This window comes from Macrotis lagotis, chromosome 7 (genome assembly GCF_037893015.1).
Source record: "Macrotis lagotis isolate mMagLag1 chromosome 7, bilby.v1.9.chrom.fasta, whole genome shotgun sequence".
Classification (NCBI taxonomy): Eukaryota; Metazoa; Chordata; class Mammalia; order Peramelemorphia; family Peramelidae; genus Macrotis; species Macrotis lagotis.
The window spans coordinates 49,697,375-49,723,776 of record NC_133664.1 but is presented as its reverse complement, the minus strand read 5'-3'; the positions used below and the strand labels follow the sequence as shown (position 1 = coordinate 49,723,776).

At 36.5% G+C, this 26,402-nt stretch overlaps 1 protein-coding gene across 2 annotated transcripts in view; it reads left to right on the top strand.

The window, feature by feature from the left end:
* The window catches only part of CDK14 (cyclin dependent kinase 14), a 664,696-nt gene that overhangs the window by 497,410 nt on the left and 140,884 nt on the right, over positions 1-26,402 (top strand). For both annotated transcript variants that reach the window (XM_074192846.1, XM_074192847.1), the window contains exon 12: positions 13,100-13,148. In XM_074192846.1, the coding sequence (XP_074048947.1) occupies positions 13,100-13,148 (49 nt within the window). The remainder of the gene's footprint in view (positions 1-13,099; positions 13,149-26,402) is intronic.

Here is a 26,402-nt window from a genome sequence, read left to right as displayed (position 1 = left end):
TTTTGTAGATATTTTTTAGTACATTTGTCTTCTAACTTTATATAACATAATCAGTGGTTAATTAGTCGGCATTCCCATTTTCTAAGATTCCAAATTTTATGACATTAAAATGGCATTGTAATGTTGTTACAGCTTTGTTTTATGACCTGCTGTTGATCATTTGTATGATGGATTTAATATTAACCTAAACCTTGATTCCATAGTGCTCCTAAAGGAAAAATAAACATTTTTATTGCTCAAATGCCCAGGGAAAAGGACCTAGACCAGAGCAGACTGGCAGTTAGGGGACTTGATTTTAGTTTCTTTCACTTCTTTGGCTATTTCTGCTATAGAGCTACAAGGTCAGCAGCAAGGAACATCCTTCTGACCTATACATGACTTTAAAAATCTACACTACCACTCATTTAACCAAAACAAAGAGGGGAGCCTGAATCTGTACAAAAAGGTACAAATGGGCAGGTCTGGAGGTCTTGTTCCCTTCCCTACCTCCTCTGGCTTCTGGTCAGCCTCATTTGTGCCCTCTCTCTTGAGTTAGTGCCTCTGGACACCGCCCTTATCCCTCCCTCCCATCTCTGCTAGTGATTGCCATGGTGCCCTCTTCTTCCTCATCTCCCCTGTCCTTCTATTCAGTCTTTCTCTGATTTCTAAAGTTAAAAGTAGTTAGTCTGATCAACCAACTCATTGTACTAAAGAGCAAACAGGATCCAGTTGTAGGAGTCACTTGGAGGGACCTCCTCCAGCCCCTTGTTCACAAATTCATTTTAGAAAGCAAAGGCTATGGTGACAAATGGTTGAGTCTTTCTTTTTGTTGAATTAGAAAAATTATAGAAAATAATATAAAAGTATAAATAGATCGGATGTTGTTGATTTGAAATCTCTCTGGTATCAAGTGGAAAGGCAAAGTCCTATATACATGCAGCCATACATATATATGTATATACATGTCCACATACATGTTTCTTCTATATATTTAGACTCTCCCAAGCCCCCCCATAAAGACTTTTCTCCCTTCTATATCTAATTAAGATTTTTGATTCAGAGATTTTTTTACTATAGCTATTTTTACTATACCTGCTTTTTAAAAAAACTATTTCCCTTTTATATTCACTAGAGGGCCTACTTTAATGCCATACCAGCTGATGACATTATTTGCTGATCATGAGAAGAATTTAAATGTAATTCTCAAAGTCAATGATAGGGTGTTTTTTTTAATAACACACACACACACACACACACACACACACACACACACACACCTACCTATAACTCCAATTCCTGTTGAAATTCTAGAATTCACTTTAAGGAGTTTATTTTAAGTCCATGAAAAAACTGGAAATTTGAAGGGAGGAAAAAATAGCACTGATTTCTTTTGAAATTTGCCTTATGAAATTTATGTAGGATGATAAACTTAATAAATTAAATTGCTCATTTTGAAGAATCTTATATTCTAAGATAGAGAATGTGATGTTAAGTATAAGATACAGTTTTAACCTCTAAGCAGTGAGTACTATCATTATCTGAAGAAATGAAAGATTTCAGTGCTTTTTCTGTTTGTGGATTTCCTACTAAATTGATGTTTATGTTGGTGGTTTAGTTCTGCCCTTTTGAATTGGCTTCAAAAGGTTTGAATTAGGTAAACATCCATTTATGCAATGACAAAATTATAAGTAATATTAGGTTCTACAAAGGCAATAGTATAACTGTCCCTGATTTCAAGAAATGTACATTCTAATGGTACAAATGCCACATATATCAAAGTCAGACACAACTAATCAATTAAATAACAACAAACAACAAATATAATTTTATGCTAGAGAAGCATCCAATAAATCCAATATAAATAATTATCCTATAGTTCAAGAAAGAGTATGACCGCAGCAACTTGTTTGTTCAGAAGTATAAAAATATAGCCTGATGATTTAGAATATCATGATGAATAGAATATCATCCAGGATGATAGGTTTAGGTGTACAGTGGTGGCAAGGTACCCAGTGCCAAGCTCAGCAAGATTGGATTCTAAGTGGGGTCTGGGCACTTGGGCCCTTTGAGACAAATCCCTTAACCTATCTAACCAGATATTTTTCCCCTTTGTAAAACAAAAGAGGCTCTCTAGCTCTTAGAATATGCTATATGGACTGTCCTGAGTGAGAGAGGTGAGATTGCAGGAAGGATGCAGATCTGAGTGAAGAATACAGGCCACTTCTCCTAGCCACACATCTGTTCCACCTATAATTCTCCCACTGAGTAGAAGGGAACAGTCCCAACCCTGGTCTGGCCAAGAGCTAAGTAGCCTTAGAGAGAAGGAAGATTTTCTCTTTCTGGAGCCTAAGAAGACCGCTACCTGACTCTAGTGTTCTAGGACAAGGGATGGGTTGTTGGGATGAAAAAATATATCCACTTAGGTGAATTAACATGTTGTCGTACAGTGTTTTGCTGCCAGTTAAATAATTAGTTGCCACTCCCTAGGAAATGCAGTGGACAGGGTACTGGGCCTGAAGTCAGGAAAACTCGTCTTCATGAGTTCAAACCTGCTTTCTGTGTGACCCTGGACAGGTCACTTAACCCTGTTTGCCTCAGTTTCCTCATCTGTAAAATGAGCTGGAGAGGGAAATGGCAAAACCACTCCAGTATCTTTGCTAAGAAAACCCCAAATGGGGTCCTAAAGAGGCAGACACAACTGATTAACACCAACAACAATAAAACATTCCCTGCCTAAATAAGGGAAATCAAGTCAAGCCATTAATATTTTTCGACAGGCCATACATTATCCTTGTATCAAACAATTGCGATGAAAGAATGAGTTTTATGCTTTTTGGAGACAAAGCATCATATGATGGACAGCCTTGGAAAGTGGACGCTAGCTTAGAAGCATGAAACATAGTTTAAATCACATTGTAGACATGTATTAGCTATAAATCCATAAGCAAGTTTGTTCATCTCTCAGAACCTCTAGTTCCTCATCTCTAAAATGGAAATAATAATATTAGGGTTATTTTGAGGAAGTTCTGCAAATCTTAGAATGTTTTATGACTATTTTTGTTATGGTCCAAAGAACATACTTGGGAGAGGGAAGGGGGAAGAAAAAAGAAAGCCTTTTTCGCTTTTTCACTAGTTTAGATGCAATGTTTATTTTTCTCCCCAAATTCTCATGGCAGACCAGATGTATATTCAGCTGTCTGCTAATAAACTCACTTGTGAATTCTGCTGAAATTTCAGTCAGTTTGAACCTGTCCTTGATGCAAGTCTGTCAGAAAGTGCCTCTTTATCAGTCAAATTGCAGTAGAGATTATTATGACAGAGTGTTTGTGTGTGTGTGTACGTGTGTGTATGCATGCATGCAAACATATGCTATTATGTGCAATGGTAACTCTAACTAATAATAGGCAAATCCATAAGAGGAAATGCAATTGATATTTTTCTCAGGAGAGAATATTAATATGGAATCTGTTTTTCTTTGTGGGTTAGTCTCAGATATCAGAGTTTATATAACAAATTAGGCTAAGGCTGCTTGTTCTATGCATCAGTTTCCCCAGTTAATTCTGATGCAAATTGATATAAACAATTAGTGTTAAGCAACTGGGTAGAGCTCTGAACCTGTTGTCAGAAAAACTTGAACTTAAATCCTTCCTTGGACAGTTATTAACTGTGCAACCTCAAGCAATTCCCCACATCTCTGATCCTTAATATTCTTCCCTGTAAAAAGGGGATAATAACTTACAGGATAGCTAAGATGATCAAATGCAATTTCATATATAATATAAAATACTATGTGAGCCTTAAAAAGTTAGTTTGGAGGGCCACTGTGATACTGACTATCTGGGATATGTTTTTTAGAAGGAGTTGGGGAGAGTCGTGGATTATTTATAATTATAATAATAATTTATTATTTATAAATAATTTTAGAAAAGAAAATGTCACTTCAAAATAGAAGAGTTTATAGGATAATCTCAGGATCATAAATTTAGCTGGAATGGAAGAGTTAATAAACTCATGCATTTTCCTTCTGTTATGTCATTGTGTAAAATTGAGCTTTAGATATTAATCAGAAGTGTCAATAAAAATGCTGAGTTTAGTTCCCTAAACTAAAGTGCCAGGAAGTAAAAATCATAGCTTTATGAAAGAAAACATACTTTCATTTACTGAGGGCTAAAAATATTCTTCCATATTTGAAAAAGAAGTTCCCTTATTCTTTCAAATTTGGGAGGATGTCTAGTGCTGCTAAGAATGAATGCCTAAACATTTTTATTCTTCACTTTCATATTGTCATAATAGATATATTTATTTTTAATTTCTTAAAGTCTAAACCTAACTCAACTCTCCATTAGTTATATTCCTGAACAAATCACTTACTCAAGTTTCCTCATCTGTAAAATGGGTCAGCTAGGTGGCACAGTGTCCAGAGTCAGGAAAACTCATCTTCCTGAGTTCAAATTTAACCTCAGATACTCTACCAGCTATGTGACCCTGGATGTGAAATGCAGAACTGCAAGATGAAATCATGTCATGAGAGAACTCGGCAGGAGGATTCATCCATCTCTAAGGAAGCATTTATCTTCATCAAAAGTAAAGTGCAAGCAAAGCTTAGAGAGATGTAGGATTCTTGGCTCAGTAAAAATTCAGATAAAAAAAATTAAGTTGTACACTAATAGAAACAATCCAAATCATATATCAAGGATAAAGGGTCCATCTCTTAGTGCTGATAGAGCCACATTGATTAATGACATGAATTTGATCCTAAAGAGATAGACTGATCCCTTTCATAGTGTTTTTTAATAGATTGTCGTTAACCAATGTTGAAGTCATTAAGCAAATTACCTAATGTTAAAGTCAATTCCTCTCTAATCAAACTTTTATTCCATAAGGCATTTTTTCATTTTTGCATGACAAAACACCTGATACCAATACTGTCAGTTGGAAAATTCTGGCAAAATATGATTGCTTGGAAAAGTTTATCACAATGATATATCAACCTCCTGACAATAGGCTTGCATATTTCTAGATAATAAACAATGTTTTCAGACTTTCTCAGTGACCAATGATGTTAAGCAGGGCTGTGTCTTTTCTTTCATGTTTTTTAGCATGATGTTTTCAGAGATGTTGTCAGATGTCTTCAAGGACTAAAATGGCATCAAGATTAGCTACCACGTTGATGGTAAATTATTTAAATTGCAAAGCCTACAAGCCAAGACTAAAGTGAAAGGAGAATTGGTGCACAATCTTTTTGTTAGCAGATGATTGCATCTCAGCCTCAAAGTATGGATCAGTTTTCTGTTCCTCTGCCAATTTTGGCCTGACAATTAACACCAAGAAAACAGTCAGCATCACAACTTCCATATGTGCATATGTGCAACTATCATTTTCAGCAAATTCAGAAATTTTTGAATGCTGTAGATAAATTCACTTACCTTTGCAATATACTTTTAGAGATATACACATAGATGATGAAGTTGATACATACATTGCCAGAAATAGTTCAGTATTTGGGAGACTCCAGAGGAAAATGTGGTAGAGAAGAATTGTTAAGTTGCTTACCAAACTGTAAGTTGACTGAATTATTGTGCTGACCTCATCGTTGTATGCCTGTGAAACCTTGACAGTATAGCAGGGTCATGCCAAAGAAAAAAAGGATTAGATTGCCTACTCAACTGAAGATCTCTGTAGACCATAGGGGAGAAACTGGTTTCATATCAAAAGAAGACCATCTAGGAGGTAATCAAGAGGATTTGAATGATAACCTGGAAATCTGAATCACAGACAGGTATAGGAGTTAACCCCCTTATGCTCTTTGCCCTCCTGAGTTTGCAATTATAGGGACATTTAAGAGGAACTCCCTTGGGTGAGGTATACTCTATGTTCTGGTCTGATCTGAGATTTTATCTCATTCCCTGAGGAAGAGCTTATTCAATTCCATGTATTCTCTGCTATAGGATTTCTCTGATTCCTGTTTGCTTCTGCCTGGATAAATGCAGTCATCTATTATTTATTATATATATAATGGTTACTCATACACTAATTTCTGTTGAGGAGGGGATGAGCTGTTGAAGGTAACCTGTAATCTACTTTCCTCTTAAAGAGCAATCAGGGAAGTGATTTTTGTTGGACATATTGTACCACTATTGATCAAAGATATAAGGGGTTCCAGAAAGATATAATTCTAGCCTGATTCCTCTAATAGAGTCATAAGAAGAGAGATATAGCCTTAGAGGTCCAGGAATTTGCCTGTTCTTCCTCCCAGCTAGACACCTAGTGGTGCACATATGACCCTTCTCCTGTTCTCTGTGAAAATACACTAGATTTTAGGTCATCTGTACCTCCCAGAAGCCATATTCATATATTTAGACATCAACCTCTCCTCTTCCGCTCACATACATCATTTTTAAATATTTTTTTCTAATTACATGAGAGGACAAATTTTAACATTCATTTAAAAAAATTACAGAGTTCCAAGTTTTCTCCCTCCCTAACACCCTCTCCAAGATGATAAGCAATTTTAAATAGGTTATTTATGTGCAATCAAGTAAAACATTTTACTATATTAGTCATGTTCATACATACAAGAAAAACTATAATACACAATATTAGAATTAACACATTAGAGAAGTACAAAATTCTGAGGGATGTCCAAAGGAGAAGGTCATTCCTGATCACAGATAGCACCATGGAAATGGGGTGACATTTAACTTGAATTTAATCTTGATCCTAATGGAACCTCAGTTCTGCCATTTGTGCACCATGATGGTTAGGTTACATGATCTGTAATGCACTCTGCCTTGATAATGGTTAGAATTTTGGAGACATTCATATATCAAATAGTCAAGTATTTTAAATGTTTCACTTCACAGTTGGTTTTTGTATGCTGCGTTCTTCCTCATCCTTAATTAATCCACTGATAAATATTATATAACAACAAATATCAATCTTTGTCTAAAAAAATACAAGGGTCTTAACCTTGTTTGAAATAGTGATTCCCCCAAGCCCCTTGTCCCCCCCCCAAAAAAAGTATTAGGAATTTTATAAAGCCATTCAAACTTTTGGAATTTCTCATTTGTTTGTATGTTTGCATTTCCCCTCATTATTTCTTATAAAAACCTAATTAATTTAAAAAAGAAAATCTCTCTTTTCCTATAACTAAAAAGAAGCAAATGAATATAAACACAATTAAGAAATGTTTATTATATTCCCTATGAGCTAATAAATAAAATCCACCTTTCAGAATTGATTTTCTGTGGGTAAAGTCTTGTTTATGTTGGGTCTCAGATGCCTTTTGACTTGATTGTCCTCTTTCCCAGCTAGTTCAGTCCTCCCAGCTAGGGTTAAAGGCTATTCCTTAGGAATTTTCAAGCAAATAAAGGTATATGACTCTGGATTTGTAGAATTTAGGATTACTAGACTTTTCTCCATCACTGTTTTTTGTTGCAGTAAGTTATTTCTCCTCTTCATTTGTGGATGCTCTTCATCTCCTGCTGTGATACGGGCATCCGCCAGAGCCATCCCAGCAGAAGAAAAGAAGGTGAATGTGCCCCTGCAGGTTTAAATTAATTGCATTTCTCCACTATGCTCCAAACGAGCCAGTGCTTTTGGAGAACACAATTTTAAACTTCTAACTTAGCCATAATTGGAAAGGGAATGTAGTTATTAAAATTCTAAGTGTTATAGTAAACCTACTCTAGGAGAGCAGTAGAAAAACATTCTTATGCTAATGTGAGAGCAACAGGACAAAACCTCTTCTTAGACAGGTATCTACTTAATGAAAAACATCCAATATTGATTTTGTGAAATCATTTTACTTAAGAACATGTCTTGTTCTCAAAAAAATAAAATAAAATAAGCAATAAATATGGTTAAGTGTGTAATCTTCATATCCAAATCAAGCAGGATGAGAAGTACTGTATAAGTTCTTGAAGTAATAGTAGTAATAATAATGATAATTAGCATCTATATATATATTATTTCATTTTTATCCTTACAAGAATTCTTTGAAAAAGGTATTATTATTTCCTTCCTTTTTACAGATAAGAAAATTGAAGCTTCAAAAGATTAAGTGATTTGCCCCTGACTGCACAGCTAGAATTTGAACTCAGGGTTGGATTTATGATTCTGCCTCTCCCATCTTCCATTTAAGGGATGGTCTCTATACTCTATCTTGCTTAGAAATTCTATCCTTCAAAGCCCAGGTAAAATACCACCTCTTCTTTCCAGATCCCCTGCATCAAAAATGACCTTTCCACCTTGAGGGCCTCCTCCGGTGCTCTGTTCATACATGATTGCTACCTAATAAATAAATGGTCAAAGCATGCAAGCACAGAATTCTCAAAAAAATATTTCAGATTAATTGGCATACATATGTGCAATTGATCTAAGTCAATAATAAGAGAACAAATCATACTCTGAACTTTCATATCATTCCTAGCACATTGGCACACATGACTAAAGGTAGGAATGGTCATTGTTGGAGGAACTTTGGAAAGACAGGCACACTTATATACTGTTGTTGGAACTCAGAAATGATCCAACCATAGAAGGATCTCCATAGGGGTCTTTAAGCAGAGACTGGATGACCACTTATCAGTGATGTTATAGTGAAATTCCTTTCAAATGTCAGATGAAATTCCTTTCAAAGCTATCAGATTCTGTGATTTTATGAATTTCCTCGTGATGGTTAATTCCTCTTTCTTAATGTTTTCTTTTTAATTTTAACTTCAGTTTTAAGCTTAGTTCATAGGATCATATAAAGACCTTAGAGATCATCTATTAAACTCATTTATTTTCACAAGGAAGAAATTGAGGTTGATATGGATTAAATCATCTGCTCAAGGTCACACAGGTCATAAAAGACAGGGCTAGGGTCTGGACTAGATACTCCCATTCTCAATCCAGCACTATCCTTTTCTTCATGTTCCTTCCAGTTCTTTTGTTCCCATCTAAAACTGCCTTGTTAGCATTTGATCCCTGAAAGAAAAAGACTGATGAAGAATAAGTCTTTTGCCATTAGTGTGGTAGACTGCAAAGTTTGAGAGCTTCCCTAGAACTGATTCTAATGTCTGGCAAATGATTGATAGAAATGAGAAACCAAGTTACTTTGTAAGTGCTAAATGATATTAACTTGTGTTATCTTTAATGAAATTCTTGTTACTTGGGAAATCATTACAAATTGCAGAGGTTACTTTGTGAAGAGTACTAAGTATTTTTTTAAATGAATCAAATTTGTTATATAGGGCTATGATATAATTAATTTTTCTAATGTTTCCTCCTGTTTAATACCAGTTAGTTTTAGAATATGACATTGGAGAGCTTTGAAAAGTAAAATTTTCCTTTTCCCATGGATGTTATCCTTTTCAATTATCCATTAAAACTAGAAAACACCTTTAATTTTAGCCTGAAATGTAAACTAAACTTATTCAGCAACTCACTCAATTAGACATTCAGTTGTCTCATCTCATGCAGTCCAGTGGTCAGGACACCTGGACATCCAAGATTGTTTACCAGACACCACTATCCAATTAGTCCTGTTTAATCCAGTGATCACTGATTTTCATAAAGACCTCAAAGGCAATTTTTCAAAGCAGCTCCATTCAACCAGATTTGTTAAGTGCTTAAACTTGTCGGACACTCTATATTTTTCCTCAAGAAGCTTAAATTTTGCAATTTGCACATAGATAAGTAAATACAAAAAAAGTTTTGTTGAGAGGATCCACAATAACAGATAGGATTAGGAATAGACCCATTTAGAAGGTGATAGTCTGAACTGTACTTTGAAGGGAGCTAGGGGTTCCTTTTTTTTTGTTTGTTTGTTTTTGTTTGAGTCATCAAAAATGCCAGAAAACTCACTTCTCAAAAGTATGAGCTACCAGAACCTCAGGATGACTTGAGGTCAAAACTAATTTCATAATGATCCTATGATATTATTGGTCCATTAAAATATTTTTCCATATATTCATACATACATACATACATATTTGTCTGAACCTGGATTTTCTTTATATACTTCAACCAAAGCAACATATCATGATACATTGAATGTAGAAATATATGAATATTCAGCTGTCTTCAATTAAGCCCAAAATTAAAGTTTTTTAAAAAATTATTAAACAATGCCAATTTTTCATTAGTGTTTTGTTTTATAAAACAGTTATTTTTCATTAAAATGTCATTTGTCAGTATAATGAATTTTATTATTATTAGATTTAATGAATTGATAAAATTTTAAACTTATACATTTAATATTTGATATTATAAATACCAAAGATATAAGCCACAGACAGAGACTTGGAAGATCATTAATTTTTTAATGTGTAAGTCATGTCCTTATATACCTAACAACATATTCTTATTTGAATATGAATTGATAAAGATGGGAGTTCAAATGCAGCCTCAGACATTTACCACTTTCCAGCAGTGGAACCTTGGGCAAGTCACTTAGCCCCGATTGTCTCGCATCCAAGGTCATCTTCAGTTGTCCTGATTCTTATCTGGCCATTGGACCCAGATGGCTATGCAAGAGAAAGTTACATCGGTGAAAGGACAATACCCCTCTCACTCAAATCCAATTCAAGTGCTTGTCATGACATCATGTCCCTGATGCCATATTCTTCATCAAGAATGAAGCACAAACAGCAACAACAACTTTGAATATGAAGGAGAATTGCTAACTAACCAATAGTATAAATAGATCCTGAGATGAAAAAGTCTGAGAATTTTTATGTAATTTTCTTGATTTTTTTAAATGTGACTTGTGATTATTTTTCTAAGAGAAACTTCCAATGGGAAAACGTTCTTGGCCAAAAGAGATAGGTAACTCTTTTGCAAGAGTTTTTGAGATTTTTCTGAAGTCACAGAGGAGTAGCATGGTCACAATGAGAACCCATGAGTACCATAACTAGTATATCAGAAGTGGGACAGGAGGAAACTAAACCATGTAAGGCCAAAAGAGTCCCGCAACAGCCAGACCATCTCTAATAATAGTCCATCACAGTCATATACCATATCTTGTTCAACTAAGTGATTGACTCACCCAGATCCATTCTATTTGGAGAGGAAGTACTGCAACAAAGCAGATGACAAATTGTCCTGAGATAAGCAGTTAGGTGACTTGATGGAGAGAGTATTGGTCCTGGAGTCAGGTAGACTTGAGTTTAAAAGTGACCTCAGACATATACAGACTGTGTGAGTTTGGGCATGTCAGTTAACTTCTCTTTGCCTCTATTTGCTATTTTATAAAATTCAGGTAATAATAGTTCTACCTCCCCAAATTCTTGTGAGAATTAAATAAGATATAACCATAAAGTGCTTAGCATAGTACCTGAGACATAAATGTTAGCAATATGATGATTATGATAATGTATGGAGTGTATAGATGTGAAACATAATCTGAGACAAACTGAATATAAAAATTACATAATAAGTCTATATCTAAGGAAGCACATTTCATATTATCTAACAGTAAAAACTGCATATGTTACCTTTCAACTCAGGCCACCTAAAATAATCGTCAGACTTTCCCCCCCTATAAATCTTAGGTATAAACATCCCCCCAAAAGCACAGGTAAATATTTCCTTAGGATTGGTCTCATATCTAGAGTCTCCCCAAAGGAGAGGAGTAAAAAAGTATTCAAATGTTATGGATTAAGTATGGGAGAGCTATTTAGTTTTTCTGTCCTAAAGATATTTGAAATAAAAACTCACTAACCTGCTTTAACAAAGACTTAAGCTCATAACTACTGATTTTAGCTCACTTGGTCAGAACATGGTTCTGTAATAAGGTTCTGAGTTTATTTCCCATATAAGTTATTATATTTCAAAGAAGTTTGATATAATAGAGTTCTAGACTTGGTGTCAAAAAGTCCTAGGTTCGAATCCCAACTGTGGGATACTCAGCTGTGATGCTGGGCTAGTTATTCTCTGGGTCTTATTTCTACATCTGTAAAAAAGAGACTGGCCTATATCCTTCACTTGTAGCTCTGCATCTATGATCCTATGATCATAAGAAGTACTCATCATCCTTGTTTACTCTCCCAGGAACATCTAAGCATGAAATTTGTGGGACTGCTGAATAAGCATTTTACATTTCACCTCATCTCATTATCCAAACAATTCCCTGGTAACTCAGTGTAGGAGGTAGCTAGTACTCATCAGCTCTGAAAAAAGAGGGTACTTTCAAAATGACCTAGGACTCAAACCTTCTGGAACTCCCAAGGTAGTCTCCAAACATCTATTTTAGGCTTCATCTTTGACCTTCCATACTTGTGAAAGAAACACACAGAAAAGTTGAAAAAGCATAACGGACTTTTGGTTCCATGCTCAGGCTCCCCTAGGCAGGTTGTGTTCTTCACCTGCCATGTGCTTTTAGCCATCATGGGAGACCAGTCACTTCCCCTATCTCTCAAAAAAGAATTTCTTATAATCTCAATACAAGAATTCTGAAGTTTGATCTACCACTTTTTAAAGGTCCACTGAGCCATCAGCTTTTCTTGTTCTATAGCCAATTAGAGGAATGTGTAATCATCTCAAAGCATCAGTTTCTTCAGAACTGAGCTACACTATCCTGGAGTTTGTCTTGGCGACTCAACACATACTCTGAGCCCATTCTCACACAAGTTACTTGGGGCACAATAGTCATTACATATAATACTCATAAATTTCTCTTCTGGGGATGTATGAACATAACATACAATGGGGAAAAAGTTCAGTATTTTTCTGGAACCAAGAAGAAGGTAATCTTCCTGAAGGAAGCAAAAAGTCTAGTTTACATGTATATACACAGGCACTATGGAGTGTCTTCCCCCATGGTTTCATTCCCTTTGTGCTATTTATCTAGGTGAAAAATGGTGACTCTAGGAACTAAGTTTATAGAATAATTTTTTAACTAGACTGGAGAAAATAATGTTCTCAAATTAAAGACTCTTTTGTCATTTTTTTTTTCCTTTTCATTTCTCCCTTTAAGGTCTCAGCTGGAAGTGAGAGCAGAACATCTGGTGTAAATGTTGCCTCCATCATCATTCATTAAACTAAGTTTTTTTTAAAATCAGTTTTTCTTGTACAGGTTTATATCACTTTGTTTTTCAAAAAAGGTAATTTGGTATTTTTCTTTTTTTTTTTCCAGAACGCTTTACCCTGTACAGCTCTAAAAACCTTAGACAAGCATGGAATAAGTAAGTCTTTAAAACTATTGTTCCTTGTTGAATCTTTTTTTCTCTTGCTTATATTTCTGGGCCCGAACTAATATTTGAATACTTTGTAATCATTTTTGTTATATGATATCAATTTTTTTCCAAGAGTACACATTTCAAATTTGTCAATGCTTAATGTTCTGAAGTTTTCAAAGAAAAGTTTACATCAAGGGAAACATCATTACTAATAAAATTTAGAGGGCTGCTGACCAGCCTACACAATTTGGTGCAATGGATGAATGATATGATATTTGATATCCAAGTCACTCTTAAAACTTTTCATAGAGCTCTCTCTCTCTTCCACATGAGATCTGAACATTATGTTTTAATTTGTTGCTCTCTTTAAAAGTCTGTTTTCCTTTATTTCTAGAAGAATTTTATTTCATTATGTTTGAAATTGATTACACCAAGAAGTATCACCATATAAAATTATTCAGAGAAATTTTTAAATTAAACAAAACACTAAGTCAACCTACTGGGAAAGTTTTGATAGAATTAAAAACAGATTAAGAAATTCTTATTCAATTGCTGGCATTCTCTTTTAAATAATTTTTTTAAGAATCACATTTCAAGAAAAATCAGGAAGCCCAATTGGATATGATTAAAGAAATTATGATACTTTTCTTGGGAGAAGTTCCTATATATGGTGCCTTTTTATTATGATGTATCTGGTTATTTAGGCACCATTTCCTGGAAAATGAAATACAAGAAAACAACTTTAGTTTCTTCAAATAGTTCAAGTCTCATCTGTAGTATTAGTGATTCTAGTTTTGTGTAATTTTTTCTTAGGGAGTCTCATGGAATTATTTTAATTATTTAAAAGACAGATTTTTTTCATGCCTTTATGTGTTAGTGAAATTTACAGATTTATTCTGTCTGACCTCACATTTTAGAAAAAATCTTCATTGCCCTGAGTTAGAATTATTTATTTTTTATTATATACTAATTAATATTTTAATATGGTATAAAATATATAAATCAAGTTCTCCTTTTTAAATTGTTTTTAAAAAAACAGTCATGTGCATTCCTTTATAAATGTTGGCTAAAGAAGGAATGTCATCAAGTTTTAATCATCCCATGCAGTGATTCCCCAAATTTTGAAAATATTTTTTCTGATATAGTTTTAACCTCCTGACCAATTTTTTAAGTAATACTGAGATCTACCAGTTTTGAAAAATGGCACCCAAGACTGATCATTTTAGAGAGGCGGAAGTATAAAGATAGTCACAGAGAGGAAGGTGAAACCTAACCCATTGATAGGGGATTCAATCTCAGGATTATCAGTCCCCTGCCCATTCCATAGGCATTCTGTGTACGTACTCCTTCTAAGGCCAGTGACTTGAAGCTGATTGATCAGCTTTCCTTTTACAACCAAAATTTGGTGGCCCTCCATTTGTGATGTGACTGTAGTTAGAGCAGAATGCCAGAGCTGAGGAACAGGAAGCTGTGTCCATTGATTTTTTTGCTTTTCCTTTTAATTTTGCAAATATTTCTGGATTACCTTTAGCTGATGTCAGGAAGGCACAATCAGGTTTTTCTCCATCCTTCAAATGGAAAGATAATTAAAACAGACCTGCACTTTGCTTTTTAAAGTTTTGGTCTGGTTTGTGGCCTTTTCCTGAGACATATCCAGTTCATTTTTACATTTTTACAAGAAGTGTACGATCTGAGCCAATCATCAATCAAATTTCTCTGGACCTCAGGTTCCTTTCTTAAACACTAACTGGTGAACTATATTATATATAGTTGTCTCTCATTCTTAAAGACCCTAATGTCCCTCTAGCTCCTTTGAAAATTTGCAAAGTAATTCATTTCATTATCAAAGCACAATCAGGAAATGAAGATGTGCTGCTTATAAGTTGTTTTCAGTATTATTTAGGAACTTTGGTTTCATTTTCATGAGAACTTCCGCCACAAACACAGATTGCAACCCCATAGTAACTTAAAGTTTAGATAGGTGCCTGAGGGTAAACATCGAACAGGAGGTTTGATACTAGATCTTTATAACTCCATATTGAGGATTCTATCTAATATGCTCTCTTGCCTCATGTTTCTATAAAATGGAGGGGGTGGGGAAGTTATGATGTTATTGGTTCTCTTTGAGAATGAAGGACAAGTAGGGGCAGCTAGGTGGCACAGTGGATAGAGTACCAGCCCTGGAGTCAGGAGTACCTGAGTTCAAATGTGGCTTCAGACAATTAATAATTGCCTAGCTGTGTGACCTTGGATAAGTCATTTAACCCCATTGCCTTAAATTAAAATAAATAAAAAATTTGAAAAAAAGAATGAAGGACAAGCACCATCAACAATCTGGCTTCAGAATTAGAAGACCTAGACCCTGTTCCAATCCAAAACCTTGGCCAAATCACAGCCTCATTGGGTGTCCTTTTCTACATCTATACAATGAAAGGGTTGGACTAGATGTCCTCTGAGATTACTTCTACTTCTACTCTTTCTTTCTCTCTCAGAATCTAAGACTAGGTGTTTCCCATGGTAGGGGTGTTCACTTTGATTTATAAAAGCATTTAACATCAGAGACTTATCAATGAAGCCTTGTTTCTGTGGACAATAGGAGCTTTTCATGACAGGATTTAAACAAAATAAGGAACTAGAATTTCATTTGATTCATCACTTCTGAAATAATGAGTATCTGTTTTCCATTAACAAAAGATTAGCATTTTTTTCAATAAGATGTCAGACTTAAACTGATGATGGTGATGATGATAACAGCAATAACATTTATAGAGCACTTTAACTTAAAGGTTTTCAAAATGATTTGCATAAGCTAATTATTTGATCCAGTAGAACTGCCTATTCTCAGCTATAATTGGCCATTTTGTGATATGGATTACCATACAACTGGTTATTCAAACACTAGCAGCATTGGTAATTAGGTCATAAGGATAATTTGTTTTCATAACAAATATGTTAATAGTCACTGATATTCACATAGCCCTTTAAAGTTTGTATGTACAAGATTCTAGTTCTGCAGCTATCACTGTCCCCATTTTATAGATGAGAAAACTGAACTCAAATCCACAAGCATTTTATAAATATTTGACTCAAGAGCTGGGTATAAAAATAACAAGGAGAAAGAAAGCTAGACCCTGCCTTCAAGGAGCTTATAGTCTAAAGGTAGAAAATATACAAAAAGAAAATGAAAAGGGGTTGAAGGTAAGATGGAGAGTCAGAAGTCAATCTCTCCAAAGATCTCCAGAGGTACCCTGGATATTTTCCTTTAAAATAGAGGTTCTGGGAAGAACTTCCCAGTACAAGAAAGGGACTTTCAAGACAAAATTCTGTTTAAGTAATTTGCCTAAATTGTTGGTAATACTTGTCATTATTGTTGCTGCTACACAATCTGTAGGTGTACCAGATTACAGTACTATGTCCACATCATTAAACTGTGATTTTCAGTGGTGGCAATTAGGATTGTCTTAATGATATTCTAACTTTGTTATATATAATTCTACATATATTCTATGTATATACACATATATTTTCTAACTATATTTTATATAGTTGTCTATCATTCTTAAAACTTATGTTAGATCTTTAATTAACAGATGAACTGAATTGGTCATTGAGAAGGATTTTTGAAATATAGCTTTGTCAACCTATTGGATTTCTTAAATGAATATTTTTTAAATTATTCACATAACCTGAATTAAGAAGTTTTTAGTTTTGTAAGGTTCTGATTTTTCCATCACATTAAATGGTCCATACCTCATGGTCTTAACTTTTCACTCTCTCAAAGATCTATTAGAGAAATTTTAAGAAACATAATCATCAGTGAGGAGTATTACTTTTTTGCCACTTTTATGCAGCATACTTAGTTAGCAGCTTGGAAAGAAAGCCTGTGGTCAATTCAAACCCAACATAATTTCAGAAAGGAGCTAAGAACGAAGCAATTCTAATTATACTGCTTTCTCTACTAAATGACTTGGTGATCTCAAAACAGTTGTGTCCATTTCATCATCTGTAACATTCCCAGAATGGTGTCGAGATGCAAAATAATTATACCATTAAAAGCTGTATTTGTAAAGCAAGTGATACATGTACCTAATGCTGGCTAATTTACACATCCACGCTACAATGACTAAATTGTAGCAACCGGTTAGTTCTCTTCCACTACAAAGTTGAACCATCCAGAAAGACTGTTGTAATAGATTCAAAATTAGGTGAACTAATTTACAGTCATAGCAAACCTTGCATTTCTGGAGTAGCTTCATTGCTAGGATGAATTGAGTGTAAAAGCATGATCCAGTATAATGTTCAAAATGAAGATGTGGTGTTCTTTAAAAAAAATTCTGGGGGTGGCTAGGTGGCACAGTGGATAGAGTCCTGGAGTCAGGAGTACCTGAGTTCAAATCTAGCCTCAGACACTTAGTACCTAGGTGTGTGGCCTGGGCAAGCCACTTAACCCCATTTGCCTTGCAAAAAAACTAAAAAAAAAAAAAAATTCTGAGCTGCTTCATCCAGCTAGTGGAAGAATCTAGAAGATGAGCCATATTGAGTCAACTAAGTAGAATTGTGCCCAAATGCTTTAAAGAGAGGGAGAGGGGGATGGAGAGAGGGAGAGGGAGAGAGAGAGGGAGGGGGGAGGGAGAGAGAGTGAGGGAGGGGGAGAGAGAGAGAGAGCGAGAGAGAGAGAGAGAGAGAGAGAGAGAGAGAGAGAGAGAGAGAGCGAGAGCGCACACAAACCTGAGGCTGCTCAACTGGATATAATAAGTAACCCAATTTATTTTGGGGCAAAGTCTGCCTTAGGTAACATACAATCCCCCACTGACTTCATTTGTACATGTAACCATGGGCATAATTTGGCCCTTTGAAAGGTGTTTTAGGATTCTGGGGGTAACAAAGCAGAGGTGGGGGGGAGTCTTCAAAAGATACAAGATCCCCCAACTCCAAAGGCCATTAAGAGGATGAAATCTTAATTGTAGAACTCAGGGTAGAAGATATGTATTAATAAAGAATATAGGCTTCTTTGTTCTCTTACGTTGGCATCACACCATAGCTACTGGCTCTGCATAAGGGGCAACAAGGAACAAACCCTAATTTCATAAAAATGTGAACTGTTTTCATCTTTCAAAAACAAACCCTGTTGTATTTCACTGGGGTTATAATGACTCTCCTTATTTTTCTCCCAGATCTTCCTATTTATAGTTGTCTAACATTGGCATGTATGTGCAATGAACCAAGAATTTTGACCACTAAAAAGATCTTTTATTATTACGGTTGGAGCAGAGGCCTTAATGTGCTCTCCAGCAAAGTTAAGACTTAGCTTCCAGGAAGATACTTGCTTGTTTTGGAACTCTTTAACAGCTGAAAAACGTCAGAAATTTAGCCATTATAAAGAGAATACCAAAAAACATACAGCAAAAACCCACAGCAAACTTGGGAATGGAAATATAGTTAATTTTCACAGCAAAACTTATTAGAGAGTGAATTGCTATAAAAAGTTGTTGAGTTTTTTTCCCCTTAATTTATCCCAGTGCTGAAATGTAGTCTGTTCATTCTTTTTAGTTAGAAACAACTGGGGTTTCCTGGCATTCAGATTAATGAATAAGTTCTATGGAAATTCATAGTTTTAAGAGAACTTCGGTGCAATGCAAGAAAGACTAGACTTAAGAATTTGGTTCAGTTCAGAACTCTTCCTCTCATGAGCCATGTCCAAGTGGGACTCAGTTTCCTTAAGTTTAACATGAGATGATGCTTTCTGAGCTTCCGACTTGCTGAGACCTCCCCTGGTTATGTTAATAAATTGAGAAAGTCAGGAAACCGAATCCAAGGAAGTGAAGAAAGGGTTAAAAAAATAACCCACATACTCTGTCCCCACCCACTCCATATATTTGGATTTATTGGCAAAGTCATAGACTTTAATCTAAAATATTTTGGACTATATCCAAGCTCTGGCTTCATGAACTCTGTCTGAAGTATTCTTATCTTGATCCATATTTAACCTCCAAAATATATTTTAAGAAGGCACCCCGAGATAAGTACAGTACACATTGTAATAAATTCAAAATAACACGTGTAGAGGAAGCCATGAATTTCCCTGTGTATTTATTTTGGTTGATCCTTGCTACATTTTGGGTGTTGGCACATCAGTAGAATTCCATTAAATTTTAGTTCAGAAATCTCTTCCCTATGAAACGTTTAGTTCCTTTTCATGAAAACTGCTGTTTTCACTCTGCCTTTTTTGTTCTCTTCTGGGACTCAGATTTTCTTATGTATTAATATGTAGCAAAATGGAAGAGAATTTTAATTTGCTGGCTAGTAGCAGAATGAGTCAATTAATTCGGTGCACTACTTAAAGATGTAATCAGTGGCAAGTAGGTTAAAATGTGCTGGGAACAAAATTCTTATTGACACTAGGAGGAGCAGTTGAGTTAAGAGCCAACTCTTCAAAGGCAAACTGTCCTCTTTTCCATTAGGTGCAATATTTTTTATTGTTGACCATTTTTGTTAAAATTCTATTTGCTTCAAAGTAACAGTTTTATTTTATTTCAGGGCCTGGAGGTTTCTTCTTATATTTCTACCGAAATAATTATTTGTATCATTGATGTGTTTTCCCTTCCCTAACTTCAAAATGGTGAAGTAATCAGTGCAACAAGGTGACAATTTAATATTGGGGCACAGATTTTTGACAGCTCAGTAAAAATGAGCTCACAGGATGAATCATGAATCAATTTTGGACTGTCCTCTTGGTTAGTTCAATTGATGTGAGGCCACAGTACTAATGAGCCTAAGGCCATGGGGATCGATGTGGAACATCAGTATGTAGTAGAAAGAGGATTGGACTTGGAAAGTGTTGAAAGTTCAAATCCCAACTCACACATTACTAGCTTTTTGACCCATAGGAGAAACACCAACCCTTGAGTTTTAGTTTCATTATTCTTAGAATTGGAAAGGGTGTTGGGGTGGAAAGAGAAGGAGTATTAGTACCAATCTTCCAGAATTGTTGTATTGTCTATATCTATATCTATATCTGTAACATCAGCTTATAATTAGAAAAACTCTGTGAACTGACCCTATAAATGACAGGAATGAGAATGAAAATGATGCTGTAAACCAGTTAGTCTGAGTATACAATGCTATAATAAGCTATTACTACAGCTTCTCAACATGATCCTCCTCTCTAACCATCTCCAGAAATCTGAATTCCACCTCCAATTGCTCAGTTATTTTTGGTGAGTTTAGCCTTTATCTCCTCAATATCTCTGATGAAGTCTGTCACCCCACTCTATTCCCTGTTTTCTTGTACCTCTTTATGTATTATCTTCATTAAAATGTAAGCTCCCTGAGGATAAGAAATAGTTTGCTTCCTTGGAATATTAGTACAAAGAACACTTAAACATTACTCTTTGTCTCTTTCTTTCTGTGTCTGTCTGTCTGTCTATCTATCTCTGACTTCCCTAATTAGGAAAAAAATAAATTTGTGGAATAAGACAAGCATTTTCATAACAGAGTATATAACCAAAAGCAATTGCCCATGAAACTGCAAATCTATTATATATAACTTGCTATTCTTTTTAGATATATAATACAAATTATCATTTTTTAAATAGGGAAGTTTGAATGAAGAGTGAATTTAAGGACTATATTGAGTTCGGTTAGAGAGATCTAGTGAGGAGCAAGTCATTGACAAGGAGAATGGAATTTAGGGAAAAAATTAGAGCTGTATATAGGCGTTTTGTAGATAGTCATTAAGTATCTACTGTGTACTAAGAGTTGTGCTAAATGTTGGTGATAGAAAGAAAGATTAAAAAACCTACTGTCAAGGAACTGACAGTCTGTAGGATACAATATGGAAGCTACATAGAGGATAAATTGGAAGTTATCACCTGAGCAAAGGCACTAGAATTAAGGGGGGAACTAAGATAGGCTTCCTGTAAGAAGGTGGGATTTTAGCTGGAGTTTGGAGGAAGCCAGGAATTGGACGTGAGAAGGGAATAGCATTCCAGACCAGGGAAAAGACAGGGAAAATGTCTGGATTCCAGAGATTTTATTTGGGAAAATCATCTTTATGGAGATGGTATTTGAACCTATGGGAACTTAGGGGGTAAATGAAAGAGAATACATAGAGTAACATAGAGAAAAAAAGAAAAAGTAATGGGAGTTTGGATGTGGATGAGAATGATTCCATTGCAAGGATCAATAAGAAAAAAACTACACAGACGAGGAAGATGTGGCATCTCCTAAAGGACTGTAGGAATGGTATAGTCCAGCTAATGGGGGAGATAGTCTATGGAGCTTATAAAACAAATAAATATATGTGGGTGGGAAAGCTTGGAAAAATGAATCACAGAATGTGAGACAGAAATATCAGGTGCCAACTAGTCTAACCCACATTGTTGTCACAAAGCTGACAGGTGAAAGCACAGCCTCCATGATCTTAACAACCCAGTCTACTTGTAGACATGGCACCCATGAGTCTTGGTTTTGCCATCTGGAACAAGTTCTGCCAAATGAAGCACATCTAGCATTACTCCCACATTTCAGATGCTTAAAGGCAGCTCATCTCTACCCTACACATACCGAGTTATTTTCAATCCACCCCCATATCACATGGACACAATCTTCACCATCTTAGTTACTCTCTTCTGGAGTCACTTCATCTTAGCAATATTCTTCTTAAATTTTGTGGCTTAAAAATGGACACCATGCTCCAGGGAAGAATTGAAAAGGGCAGTGTACAATGAGCATTTAGCCTTCCCCCAATCTCAAAAATAAGTCTCTGTTAATGCAACTCAAGATGGCATCAGCTTTTTCAAATGCCAATTCCATTGCTGGCTTAATTGAACTTTCAGTCCACTAAAATTACCAGATCTCCCCAAGGAGATCAGTTATGAGGCTACTGCAGTAGTACAAGTCAGAAATAATGAGGATCTAAGCTAAAGTCATGACTATGTGAAAGCAAAGACCAAGGGAGAGGGGAGAAACAAAAGTAACAGGCCCAGGACATGGTAGATAAAGTCCAAAGTGACTACAAGGTTTCGAGCTTGGATTGCAAGAGAAAGAGTAACTATTATTTGTTTGCACCTACCAAATGTAGTCATAGATGTTTCCATACAAAAATATTTATTAGGTTCAACTACTGACAAGGGTGATGGAAGATAGAGGTTTTATTCTAATTTAAACCATGCCAGTGAGTTTAGGTATCATTCTCATAGAGCAGGTAGCTGTGAATAGTGATATATTTACCCAGGAATTATAGAGCAAGGGGAACAAAGATTAAGAGCAGAATACATGGAAATGATATTGTTTAGGAAGTAAGAAGAGGAAGAGAAAATTTACAAATGATATAAAGAAATATTTATCAGATAGAGGAAGAAGAGTACTGGGAACAGTTTAGTGTCACAGAAACCAAAGAAAGGAGTTTTGAGAAGGCAATGCTCAAAAGTTTCAAGTACAAGAGAGAGGTTAAGGATAATGAGGAATGAGAAATGGTGATTGAGTAGAGAAGTTAGGAGAAGGAGGAGGTCACTAGTGACCTCCAAGAAAGATGTTTCAATTTAAATGGTGAGGTCAAAACAAGTCCTTCAAGGACTCAGCAAATGTGTAGGGGCAGCTAGGTGGCACAGTGGATAGAGCACCAACCCTGGAGTCAGGAATACCCAAGTTCAAGTCTGGCCTCATACACTTTAATGATTGCCTAGCTGTGTGGCCTTGGGCAAGTCAATTAACCCCATTGTCTTTAAAACCTAAAAAAAAGAGTAAATGTATAAGAATGAACTAAATATATTAAGGGTAGACTACATTTGGGGTTTATTGGACCTTCCTCCAGTGTACATATAGTCCACTCCATCATCCAGCTTGGATACTTTCACTGACTGTCTTGCCATGTCTGGAATGCTTTTTTTGCTTTTCACCTTGGGGCTTCCCTGACTTCCCCAAGGTTTCAGCTAGAGTTCTTTCCTTTGAAAGAAAGAGTTGTTAAACTACCTTCTTTGTTTCTGGTTTACCTTGTATGTATCTTGTTTGTACATAGCTATTCCCATGTTGTCTCTCCCCCCATTAGACTGAGCTGTTTGAAAGTAGAGGTGGTCTGTCTTCTGTCTCTTTTTATTTTTTTAAATTTTTTATATTTAATATTATTCTCATTTTGTACAAATAATGTTTTTTATACATTAATAAAATATTCTTGTTTAAGAGTAAACAAAATACACCCTCCCCCCCAAAAATAGACTCACTTGAGCAATAAAGTAAAGGGGAGAGAAAAAATTAAAATTAAAAAAATAATGGTAATAATTGTAGGTATGCCAGGTGGCACAATGGATGGAGCACCAGCCCTGGAGCCATGAGCATCCAAGCCTACATCCAGCCCCATATACCCAACAATCACCCAGCCATGTGACATGCAAGCCGCCCCAACCCCACTGCCCTGAAAAAACCAAAAATAGAAAAACAAAAGACCCCAAATAAAATAAAATAGTACTAATAGTAGGGGTGGCTGGGTGGCGGACAGAGCCTTGATCCTTGAGCCAGGAGCACCCAGGTCCAAATCCGGCCTCAGACATATGGCCCCAGGCAGGCCACCCAGCCCCATTTGCCCTGCACCCCCCAAAAAATAATAATAATAAAATGTGCTTGAGTCTTTGTTCCAACACCAACAACTCTGTTGTGGATGGATCACATTCTTTATGATAAGTCCATCAGAAAAGTTACTTCCATATTTTGCCACCATTGCCATTGCTGATCGCAACTCCCTCCTTTCTTATTTCTCCACTACCATGTACTATGTTTTCTTTCTCCTTTCACTCTGACTCTGCTGTAGGGTAGCTGAGTGGCACAGCAGACAGATCCCTGGCCCTGGGGCTAAGAGGCCCAGCATCCACCTGGCCCTATGGTCCAGGACAGGCCTTCCAATCCCAGCCCCTTGCAAGAGTTAAAAAAGAAAATGTGTTATATCTGACCACTCTCCCCCTCTATGGTCCATCCTCTCCTTCATCACTCACATCCCCCTGTGCCCTCCTCTCCTTCTTACTCCAGATGTCTATACCCCATTGAGTATATATGTTGTTTCCTCCTAGCCACCTCTGATGAGAGGAAAGATTCCCTCATTCCCCCTTGCCTCCCCGCCGTCCATATCATTGCAATAGCTCATTGTAATAAAGAAAAAATCTTGGCCTATTCCCCCTCTCCTTTTTCTTTCTCCCATTACATTTCCCTTTTTTCTATTGACTCCATTTTTACACCATATTTTATCTTCAAATTCAGCTCTCTCCTGTGTTTCAACTATAAAAGCTCCCTGCTCTATTAACTGAGAAGGTTCATATGAGTATTATCAGTGTCATTTTTCTATGCAGGAATACATGCAGTTCAACATCATTAAGTCCCTCATATTTTCCCCTTCTCCTCCAATCTCCATGCTTCACCTGAGTCCTGTATCTGAAGATCAAACCTTCTGTTCAGCTCTGGCCATTCCAACAGGAACATTTGAAATTCCCCTAGTTCATTGAAAGTCCATCTTTTTCCCTGGAAGAGGACATTCAGCCTTCCTGAGTAGTTCATTCTCAGTTGCATTCTAAGCTCTTTTGCCTTCTGGTATATTATCCTACGAGCTTTTAATGTAGTTGCTGCTAAGTCCTGTGTGATCCTGACTGCAACTCCATGATATTTGAATTGTGTCCTTCTGGCTGCTTGTAATATTTTCTCTTTGACTTGGGAGTTCTGGAACTTTGCTAAAATATTCCTAGGGGCTGGTTTTTTGGGATCTCTTTCTCAGGGGGCTCGGTGGATTCTCTCCATTTCTATTTTGCCCTCTGCTTCTAGGATATCAGGGCAATTTTCCTGTAGTAATTCTTTGAAAATGATGTCAAGGCTCTTTTCCTGATCATGACTTTCAGGTATTCCAATAATTTTTAAATTATCTTTCCTAAGTCTGTTTTCCATATCAGTTGTTTTTTCAGTGTGATGCTTCACATTTTCTTCTAATTTTTCATTTTTTTGGTTTTGAAGTATTGAGTCCTGATTTCTCATAAATTCATCAATCTCCCTGAGTTCTATTCTTTGTCTAAAGGATTTATTTTCCTCAGAGAGTTTTCTTATCTCTTTTTCCATCTGGCCAATTTTGCTTTTTAAAGCATTCTTCTCCTCTATAACTTTTTGAACTGTTTTATCCATTTGACCTAAGCTGGGTTTTAGCATACTATTTTCTTCAGCATTTTTTTTTTTGGATCTCCTTGACTAAGCTGCTGACTTCATTTTCATGTTTTTCCTGTATCTCATTTCTTTTCCCAGTTTTTCTTCCAACTCCCTCATTTGATTTTCAAAGTCTTTTTTGAGCTCTATCATAGCCTGAGCCCAATTTCTGTTTTTCTTGGAGTCTTTAGATGCAGGAGCTTGTGCTACCTCATCTTCAGAATGAGTATTTTGATCCTTCTTGGGCTCATATGCAAAATATTTCTCAATGGTGTTCCTCTTTTTTCTCTGCTTGCTCATTTTCCCCAGCCTTAGCCTGTCTCTGGGGTGCTTCCTGAGCTTTTGGGACACTCCCACAAGGGTCTCAGTGGGTGAGGCACTGTCCTCCCTCCTGGTCTGTGAATGACCATATGAGCCCCCCTCTGCCACGGGGCTGAGGTGGGGGGACCCTTCTGTTCTATGGGGAGCCTAGACTGCGAACAGGATCTGAATGTGGTCAGAGCCCCAGAGTCCTGTTCCAGGGGCAGAGGACAGAGCTGGGTAGTCCCTCTCTCTTCACTCCCCTCCCTAGGTTCAATGGGCTCATGCCCTGGGGGCTCCTGCTTACCAGCTCTGCCTGCTTCTGTTTTCTGGATCTGGGCTGTGGTCCCCATGCTGCTCGCTGTATGCCCTGAGGGCTGGGCTTCATGTGCTCGTTCTGGCAGAGGTCACCCCGCTGTTCCCCCAATTTGTTCCTGGTGTTCCCTGGGGCAAAGGGCAGGAAACTCCCCCACTGCTGTGAGCCATGGCTCTCAGCGCCCTGGGGCTGCCTCCCAGAGGCTGAAGTTCTTTCCCTCTGGTGGGACACCCCTCTGGTGGGCCACCCCTCCGACCCTGGGGGAGCAGAGCCTTTCTGCTCTTTTCCAGGTTACCTTGAGTAGGAGAACTGCCTCACTGGGTCCCTCTGTGGGTTCTGTCTCTCAAAAATTTAGTTAGAGTCCTTAGTTTCAAAGATTTATGACAGAGCACCTAAGACATGATCTGCTCTTGTTGCCATCTTGGCTCCGCCCCACTGTCTCTCTTTTTATTCCCAGCATAGCTTGCTGTGTT